The sequence below is a fragment of the Rhamphochromis sp. 'chilingali' genome (genome assembly GCF_963969265.1).
Source record: "Rhamphochromis sp. 'chilingali' genome assembly, chromosome: 13".
Classification (NCBI taxonomy): domain Eukaryota; kingdom Metazoa; phylum Chordata; class Actinopteri; order Cichliformes; family Cichlidae; genus Rhamphochromis; species Rhamphochromis sp. 'chilingali'.
Genome location: NC_137940.1, coordinates 1,700,906 through 1,711,023, shown reverse-complemented (window position 1 = coordinate 1,711,023; position 10,118 = coordinate 1,700,906). Strand labels below are relative to the sequence as shown.

Sequence of the window (10,118 nt, the reverse complement as noted above, 5' to 3'; positions counted from 1 at the left end):
TTACCTGTGGTAATGCAATTTATAATTTATATATTCTGTATTCAGTTATGAAGGCTCTAATTGTTGGTTGCGAGCTGCCGCTTAGATGCTTGTATGTGCCTGGAGCTGTTGATGGGTCTGTATGCAATGATGGGCGTAGCTGCGGGAAGTTTATTGTTTTTTTTGTTGATGAGTGAGTATAGGGGTGGGATTTAATAAGTTTTCTTCGTCCCACTCCTTTTTCAGGCAATTTTTGTTTTTTGTATTTTATGTTCAATATAGGTATTTGTTGTGCCTGAAAATGAATAAATAAATGAAAAATGAATGAAATGAAATGAAAAATGAGCTCATTGTGAAACCTGGCCCCACCTTATCATGTGAATTCCTGAGGTCAGATGGCCCAGGATGTGAGTGGGCGTTAAGGCGTCTGGGAAGGGATCTCAAAACTGGATTATAGATGGCAGAGAGTTGGTGTCGTAAACCCCGCCTCTGTTCAAAGATGGTCGCTCACAGTGGACATAGATGCTTCTTTCACTCCTCTTTCAAACCATCTGTCCTCCTCTGATAAGGTGGGGCCAGGTTTCACAATGTCTGGTGACCTGTACTTGGCTCGTTTACACTGGTTTCCAGTACGCTATAGATTCAATTTTACGGTTTTATTGGTTGTTATTAAGTCTCTAAACGGATTAGCTCCATCATACCTCTCTGGTCTTTTAACTACAAACACTCCAAACACTTAGGTCAGCTGATAAGTTGCCTCTGATTGCAGCAGGCTAAACCACAGAGGAGACGGGACTTTGTGATTGGTGCGCCCAGACTTTGAGGATCTGTCCGACACGCGGCATCTTTAAAAGCACATCTTTACTCACCAGCTTTTAATTGTGACGGAGCTTTTGTTTTATTCTCTGTGTGTGTTTGTTCTACGCTCTGTGCAGCACTCAACCTGTGTTGTTTTTAAATGTGCTTAGAAATAAATTGATTGATTGATTGATGTTAATTAGTGTAGTCAGGAGCTAACCTTAGTTTGGTATTTTCACAGATGGTGACTATGAAGTTTTTCCAAAGCAATGAGCCGCCTCTGATATAATTAAAGTAAGGGAATATATTCTATTTACTGAGTGCTCAAATTGCTTTTGTTGCCATTCACCCAATCACACACACACGTCTTTATACATAAGTACCAACACAGGGTTCATTAAGTTTCCATGGATACTTCAAAGTGCAGACTGGAGGAACCAGGGATCAAACCACCAACCTTCTGGTTGATGGATAACCTTCTCTAGCTCCTGAGCAGCAGTCAGGGAAACCTGTGAGCTGTTGGACAGATCTGTGCTCTAGTCCAGAACCTCGGGGAAATAACAGCAGAGCATTGAAAGCCTATTGGAAGCATGACATCAGATCCGTGATGCATTATGTAGACGATCCACGGATGGGCTGGAAAACAAATAAAATTTTAAAATGGAGAATGATTTGTTGTTTTTTCTTTGTGCCTGTTACAGGTTGAAGTGGAGTTTTAAATCATCTCCAAGTGGTGATGAAATCTTTTGGAGTTCAAAAAAGCCGTCGGTGAAAACACCACTGAACCAAATCCAGCAGACACAGCTGAGCTAAGCTAATCCTTTATGATACTAAAGCTGTAATTAGCCAAAACTTGCACTGGTTTTCTTCCCTTTCAGTTAGAATCAGGGTCTAAACTGGAACGCTGCTACGTGACATCTACTGAACAAAGCAACAGTGAAAAGTCCAAAGGGAGCAAAAGTCTTTGTTGATTTTCAAAACATGCTCCGTGCAGCCTCAGCTAGTGCTCATGGTGATGTGACTTGTGATTAAGATGTGTGGCATTGCATATCATCTGTCATTACAAATCTGCCATGAGAAACAGCTCCACACTCGAGGTCCATAGCAGACATGGATATGGATACATGACGACACGCAGATGATTATAGCTGGCTTACCTCTGACAAGTCCAAACACTCACATCAGTGCCACAGAAGACGCACACATCAGTCAGCAACACAGCAACTGTTACATCGTCCACACATCCAGGTTGTTTAACTCCATGTAAATGTAAAACGCATGGTGATATACATTCAACACACACACACACACACACACACACACAAGGTGATGCAAATGTGTGTGTGCTCTGAACATTTAAACTTGTTTGATTATGTCACCCTCCAAGAGAGCTTTGCTTGAAAACTCAAAGTGTGACACACCTGGCAGCAGCTTGTGCGACATATGTTACACTCAATTACATCACATTGTGTGTGTGTGTTTGTAGATGTGTGCTTCAACACTTGTGTAGTCCTTGAAGCTCCCTGGAAACCTGGAGATTCCCCCTTTAGAAAAATCAAGTCACCTGATCCATGAACAGCTTGCAGAAACTATCTGGGTGTTAAAATATGACAGAAGCAGCCTCAGCTGTGCTGTAGCTTAAGGTTAAATATAGTTCAGAGACTATACCTGGTTTATTGGACACACCTTTGTTTACTGGAGAGAAATATAAGTGTGCTATTAATAATAATCTACTTTCCAGTGAGCTCAATATGATGCACGAGTGAGTCACTGGGGACATTAAATATTCCCTGAGTCGTAACTCAGCAACAACAGGCAGCGTCTCCATCAGCAGCGATTCTCAATGAGCTGCTGTAGTTTGTAGAATCATTGAGCTTCTCAAAGAATGAACTAAAAGCATCAACTTTGCTCTGCATACACGATGGTCACACAACCATTTGATTATACTAAAAATATATAACAAGTCCAGGTTTACTCGTTAGAGTGTTAAAGCATTTTTTCACTTTACTGTAGACACTTTTAATGATTCACAAACTGCGTCGCCTTCAGTTCTGTGCTTACGTTTTAATTTTTTTCAATACTCAGTAGATTTGTAGTAACTCCAAATGTATGAAAACAGCACAAAGGCTAAAGTACTACAGTACTGGCAGTGAGAGCTGCAGCTGCCTTCTCTGAGGATGATGTGCAGTACTTCTGACACTATCACAGTTTTCATGAAGTGCTGGCTCAAAACACCAGTTGAAGTTTGACCGCTTCATGCTTTGCCCCTTTGTGCGACCAGAAAAATGTTCAACCACGTAATGAAGGAAAACATCCTGTACGTATCTGAGTTCAGTGAACCTTTGGACACAGGTTTACGTACGTACCTCCAGAAGCCTTTTCAAAGGTTCTGGAGAGTTTGGGAGGAAAGCAGTGTTGTGGAAACGACACACTCTTCAGTAGTCGGGACAGTTACAAAGCTTTGTTCTTTATGAATGAGCGATACATCTTTATTAAGCTTTTGAACATAATACGACACAAACTTTCGTAGAGGACACAAAGTCAGAGTTACATGTTTTGAAATGACAAGGAGCAGGTGCATCATGTAGAACGGCTGCAAAACAACGAGATACAACCAGAGCGCATCAGCCAGTGCAAGAGACATCTTGGGTCTTTTGCTCTAGTTTAACGGTCAGCGCTGCAGTGCATGCTGTGCTCTATGTGAAAGGCTCTTTCAGCTCTTTGCAAGCATATACACAGACAGGATGCTAACACTAAGGTAGTCAAAAACCCAGAGTGATGTTAAAGCTACGTCAACGCCGACCTGAAGCCAGACCCTGAACTCCAACAGGTCAGTGGCGTGTCTAGAAAATTTTTGTTGGGGGGGCCAGGTAGGGGCACAGATTTGGAGAAGGGTGGCAGATTTAATTGGCAGATAATGTTTAAAAAAAAAAATTCTACCAACCCTTAACCATAATTCAATAATCCTATAAACCTAATAACCAAATGCACTTTTAACTCTTATTAGAATGAGATTTTAACCACTACGGTGCAAAGTTTTTAGATACTGCGTTGATAAAGTACAAGAGATACAATCAGTGCTTTGTCAGTGTTTACTCAGCATTCAAGGACATCAATATTTGCATAGTATTTTTACTGACATATAGTGCACATATGTTTTGGGCAAAAACATTTTTGAAAATTAAAATACGAACATTTGTAACAAACAATTGACAAATTAGCCAATGCCAATGCAAAACTTTATCTGCCTGTTAAAAAAAGAAGATAATCTTCTCACAAACTGGTGTTTGATTTTGAAACAGGAAAAAAGTGGGGAAACAAATGAAAAGACTAACATTTGAATAAAACCTGAAAGCAAGTAAATACTTTCTATGCTGCCTTATGGTAAACTTTGGTAATATTGATAAAGAACAACACTGGCTGATGATGAAATACATTCAGCTGGCATGGTGACACTGCCAGTATTAACCTGCAGGGCTGGACTGGGACAAAAAAATTGGGCATTTTTACTACAGACCGACCCACCAGGTAGTAAAGCCATAAAGACTTTGAATGAAAACAAATGCTGTTGTGACAGTGATGTACAGTCTTGTTGGTATATGTATGATTTCTATACATTTTACGTCAGATAAAAACTTTGGTTGTAAGATTTAGATAATTATTTAATAAAAACTAGGTATTTTAAATGAGAATAAGAAAGAAAAGTATTTCTTTGTGCCCACCTTTCCCTGTTAATGCCCTACATGCCCCCCTGGCAAAACTTTGCTAGACCCGCCCCTGCACAGTTACCAGCTGTCAGCTACATAAAAAGGATCCTGGTGTTATTTATCTCTCAGAAACAGTTCATAACTTCAACTCATTCATGTCACCTAAAAGGTAAACCTGTTTCTCCATCACCTGTTCAGCTCTGATGATTCAGTAAGGACATCTCCTGGTTTCATCTTCATGTTTCCCTCTCACCACATATCCAAACAGACATCATGACCAGCAGCTTTACAGCTGTGGCTCCAGCAAACATCAGCTGATACTAGAAATTAATATTAAATACATTCTAACAACAGCTGATCAAGCTTAAACGTGCTGCTGTTGTTTAGCGCGACATCTGCTGGTTTCCTCTTTCTGGCGCAAAGTGGGCGATAAATAAACAAGAGAGCCGATCAGCTGATCATTGATCAGTTTCATGATTGAAGTAGCAACAGGAGAGGGAGGGGGGGAGAATGAGAGAAGAAGAGGCAGCTGTGCAGCATAAAGACAGAATAAATCCAGCTTTGTGTCTTTTTTCCATTCTAGCTAAAGTTCGGGACAAACTGCGTCTCTTCTCAGCTCAATACGAAACGTGTAATATTTTCTCTGAATGAGGGACCATTCCATTTTTTTAAGGAGCCGTTGGCAACTCTACTAACTAACCTTATGAATAAAATAAAGTTCACTATCAGTAACATCATAGCACCACCCAGCTGTATAAAAACTCTGTCAAACTGGCTAGAACGCAGTATGAGTTATTGCAACTGAGGGTAAAAAGTCAGCAACATGAAAATAAACTCCACCTAAACTTGGTTTATATCTGACCCAGACAGACTGCAGCTCATAACTTCTTACCTGAAGTTCAGTTCACCTGACACTCGGACTGGCGGCTGCTTCGGGGCTCTCCTCCTGCCTCCCCTTCCCTCATCCACCTGTTGCCTCTGTGGAAGCCCCGTCATAGCCACCACCAAACAACGGAGTTATTTCTACACATCGACCTGCATCTGGCCAATCCACCACCTCTCATTGTTCATGCCATTACAAAAAAAATAAAAAATAAGTCACTGGGGATATGCCCGGTATGCCCGATGGCCAGTCCAGCTATGTTAACCTGCAACCAAATCTGCAGCTCCATACAGCAATGTTACGACTTACGGTGTGTTCACACCGAACGCGATGGACGCGAATAGAGCGTCAGGTTTACATGTAAAGTCAATGGAAAGGCGCGATGACGCGCGATTGCGGGTCCCGCGAAAATTCGGAAGCAGATTTGCGTCGCGAAAACGCCAAAACGCGTGAAACGCGCGTCAGTGTAGCGCGTCTGGCGCGTTTGACTCGCGAATAAAACCACGCGCGTGAGTTTTTGTGTTGCATTTTGTGCATACGCGCGTTTCGCGTCTACCGCTCGAGTTGGAAAAATCTGAACTCCAGCGTCAAATCGCGCCGCGACAACCAATCAGGAGCCTGGTGACGTGGCTGTTACCTAGGTCAAAGGGGCAGATCCAGCCAAAGCCTTTCATACTTCAATGGAGGGGAAGGCTAATCAATGCGGTAGCAAACAACTCGGAGCCGTACGACACCAGCTGCTTTCAGTACCGAGACAGGAATAAAAAGGACCGAGCTTGGAGGAAGATATGTGAAGAGATCGGGCAACCTGGTAAGTTCATTCATTTCTCTTTTGAAAGTTTTCACTGACCCGGGGAAGCCGCACAAAAGCTAGCAAGCCACCGCTATTTTCCCACTGACGTACAAATACCGTTCTGCTTTTATGCATGTTGTCATTTAGGAATATATTTTATTGTTTATTAATAAACAGCACACAGTGGTCCCGCTGTTCATCCGTCACTGCTTTGCTTTTTCGCTGATTTTTTATTGCACAGTACAGCATTGCATTCTGCAGCCTGATTGACAAATCTCCTGCGCTTGCCAAATTTATCACGTTTGGTTTTGATAACCATCGCGTCCAATAGAAAAAACAGCACAAAAACACCCATAACTATGAGCCTCATTCGGAAATAGACACCTGCACCGTAAGGGAAAAAGGCGCACGAAAGTGGCGGGCAGATGAAGACAAACCGCGGCATAATAATACTTTTACGTTTTGCAATCTACAAAGGTTTGCACTTTGAGAATCAATTGTGAGAACTGTGACCAGGGGCTAGTTATTCTGAGAACCCCTGCAATAAATGAGGGACCACTGTCTACTCTATGATTATTATATCCAACCTGTTAACATTTAATACTGTATTGATAGAACCAACTGATTCTGCAGCAGAGCATCCCCAGTCCCTGAGCTCCTGCTGCTGCACCCACAGATATGTACAGCAAGCACTGATACCTTTTTAGTCGGTGGGATTCCCTTGTGATCACCTTTACTAAATATCTACAACCAATCTGATTATATCCTGTTATTGTTTTTTTTTTTTTTTTCAATGTTGAAATTAAAATCTAGTAGCAGCCTTCTCATTTCTTTGTGTTTTGTGCTGTTTTACAGGCCCACAGAGGAGGACGGCTCCGAGGCAGATGAGGGACGGGTCCCAGGACGGTCCATCGGCGGTGGAGCTGGCCATCCTGGAGTCCCTGAAGAGGCCACACCAGTCTCCAATGGAGCATTTCCTCCTCAGCCTTGTTCCTGCTCTGGAGAGCAGCTGGTCCTTTTTATTCCTGTCTCTCTGTAAATTCTTATATTTTATATATTTATGTTTAATGTTTTTCTGTTTGAGACTTTTAATATTATTTCAAATAAATGTTTATAATGACTAATGTCTCAGTTCTACTACACAGCAAATGTTGGCACACGACTTGACACATGTAGAATTTATTTCATATTATACTAATGACAAAATATACTGATACAGTGGGATGCAGAAGTTTGGGCAACCTTGTTAATAGACATTATTTTCCTGTATAAATTGTTGGTTGTTACAATAAAAAATGTCAGTTAAATATCATACAGGAGACACACACAGTGATATTTGAGAAGTGAAAAGAAGTTTACTGGATTTACAGAAAGTGTGCAATAATTGTTTAAACAAAATCAAGCAGGTGCATCAATTTGGGCACCACAAAAAAGAAATGAAATGAATATTTAGTGTATATCAATGTGTGTGTCTCCTATATGATATATGGGGTGCCTTTGTCTGGATGTGCTTCCCATCCAGAGCTGCACAGCACAGAGGGAAGTTCCAGCGCTCCTGGAATCCCTCTGTGATGGACCGCCAGTCTCCAGGTGAAGGCACAGCCATGAAGTCGTCCACTAGACAGTCCCAGATGGACGTCGCTGCCTGGGGGGGTGATCTGGCTCACCGTGGACACACCGACTCTGAAACTGAACGCGATGGTCCTGAAGCAGTCCCCGGTGACAAGGAACCTGGACAAAATTGTTCAAAATCAGTATTATGTGTGCTGCAGTTACAAAATACATTATTCAAATTCCAAAATACTTTTGTGATGTCAGATATAAATCACAAAACTTAAATCTTACATAAAACATTTTGTAATTATAAGGATAATTACAAAATGTATATTAGATAATATCTAAAACAGTTGTGTTTTGTTTTAACTTTAACATATCATAATTTGATTGGTAGCAACTTTTGCCACTACAGTGAGCCAATCACTCATAATTCCTAAACATGTCAATCAGGTAGGAATGAAGTAAGACATTAATAGAAATAAAGAGTTGGATGTTGACATGTAGCCCTTTCCTTGCTTAAATCATTAATATTTTTGAAAAATTAATCTGTGATAAGACAGCTTATCAAGATAGAACCATGTAACTAAAGATGAACCAAACTGTTCAGTTTTATCTAACTCTGTTTTAATAAAGGCTGGTGACCCATGCTATAGAGTCTGACAGCTGCAGGGATTATATACAAATATTCAACTATCCCAGAATTAAACCAGGTCTAAATAAAAAGGAGTGAGTATCACTACAAAGGTTAACTCAGTGGTCCTAATGCTACAGTTTGATATCAGCAAACACCGAGCGCATACATTGATGTGACACCACAGCCATGCTATCATGCAAACACTGATAACAGCATAAATCGAATTAAATCGGGACTTGATGAGAGCTTCTGAGTATCACTAGAAATATTATAAAGAGTCGTCTCTGTACCACAGTTTGCTTTCAGTAAACACCGACAGCATTCACTGTTAGCATAGCACATCCATGTTAGCAGTGTATAACTGGATGGATTAGCATATTAGCACAGATATCAATAAAGGACTACCGTATTAAATAGTTTTACTAACCTCAGGCAGACGGACAGGCGCTCTGCAGGTGGGATTGAGCGTCTGTAGTTGGTGTCTAGGCGGGCAATGCTGGGACCGACGAGGGAAAGCAGGTTCTCAAACTGGCCGACGGTGATAGCGCTGGAATCGGCCGTCATCCAGGCGCAGCTCCTGGAGCAAGTGGTGAAACTCACCAAACTGCTCACGCCTCTGGAGGACCTGATGGACCCAGGTACGGCGAGGACGTCTTTTACGCTGCTGCTCTGCTCTCCACAGTACATAGAGAAGGGAGACTCTCTCTTCAAGCGCTAGCTCGATAGCTGCCATCTTGCAAAGATACCGGTCTGGCACAACTCCCTCCCACATTCCTCCCACATTTCCGGTTCACGCGCGATGGATTTTTCTTGGACACGCGTTGAGACGCGAATGTACACGCGTCAAATTAGGGGCGTTTGGGGCGTTTTATTCGCGTCCATCGCGTTCGGTGTGAACACACCGTTAGATTATATCTTATATCTTATAACTCATAACTCTTATGTTAGCTGCCCTCAGTAGCATACTGTCTGAAATATTCCACAGCTGCAATAATCCTTTAAGTGTTATTTTTTCCTTGGGATTCTAATTTCACCGAAGTTTACTAAACTCAACAAACTTAATATTACTTACCGGGACATTTATTCTGTCCTCATTTTCTTTCACCGAAAAATTGTTTCCTGCAGTGCCATCTTTCGCGCTTGGCTCTCCTACCTTTGCTAACGTGATGCGCATAGCGCAGAAGCGATGCTGCATTCACTTACACTCGGATATCTGAGCGTCACCGTGAAAACATAATCGGACATTTGATTTAATTTTATTGTTTTGCCTTTGGGGTGGCACCTGGGGTGGCCAGTCTGGTTTGGGGGGTGGCCTGTGCCCCCCCAGGCCACCCCGCTGGACACGCCATTGCAACAGGTAACAGTCATGCTGCAGCCTCCTTTTATATTTATTTCAAATATGTGTGTCTCCTTCTCAGGATGGTTAGGATTCGAGTGATGTTTACCACCTCCTGCTGGTGTTTGCTTGTGTCAGTCTTCAGTTCAATTCAGTGTTATTTCTCCTGTTTTGGCTTCCCTTCATTGGCTTCCTGTTAAATCCAGAATTCAAAATCCTGCTCCTCACATACAAGGTCTTAAATAATCAGGCCCCATCTTATCTTAATGACCTTGTAGTACCATATCACCCTATTAGAGCACTTCGCTCTCGCTCTGCAGGCCTACTTGTTGTTCCTAGAGTATTTAAAAGTAGAATGGGAGGCAGAGCCTTCAGTTTTCAGGCCCCTCTTCTGTGGAACCAGCTTCCAGTTTGGATTCAGGAGACAGACA

At 42.0% G+C, this 10,118-nt stretch overlaps 1 protein-coding gene and 1 long non-coding RNA gene across 2 annotated transcripts; one reads left to right on the top strand and one right to left on the bottom strand.

Moving 5' to 3' along the window:
• The first annotated feature begins 5,682 nt into the window (after nucleotides 1-5,682).
• Nucleotides 5,683-7,280, top strand: LOC308408666. Its single transcript, XR_013973831.1, has 2 exons — nucleotides 5,683-6,178; nucleotides 7,016-7,280. It is a non-coding gene; the product is annotated as an uncharacterized lncRNA (long non-coding RNA).
• Nucleotides 7,281-7,323: 43 nt separating this feature from the next.
• On the bottom strand, nucleotides 7,324-9,243 carry LOC308408665 (uncharacterized protein). The gene is made up of 2 exons (XM_080901033.1): nucleotides 8,779-9,243; nucleotides 7,324-7,891 (listed from the first exon to the last, which is right to left on the bottom strand). Exons 1-2 carry the CDS (start codon nucleotides 9,036-9,038, stop codon nucleotides 7,636-7,638), a joined length of 516 nt encoding a protein of 171 aa, XP_080757159.1. The 5' UTR covers nucleotides 9,039-9,243; the 3' UTR covers nucleotides 7,324-7,635.
• Nucleotides 9,244-10,118: the final 875 nt, after the last annotated feature.

Coding starts and splice junctions, on each gene's coding strand:
- LOC308408665 (XM_080901033.1), bottom strand. CDS start 9,038: ATGTACTGTGGAGAGCAGAGCAGCAGCGTAAAAGACGTCCTCGCCGTA. Junction 7,892..8,778: donor CGCCTGTCCGTCTGCCTGAG/GTTAGTAAAACT, acceptor AATTTTGTCCAG/GTTCCTTGTCACCGGGGACT.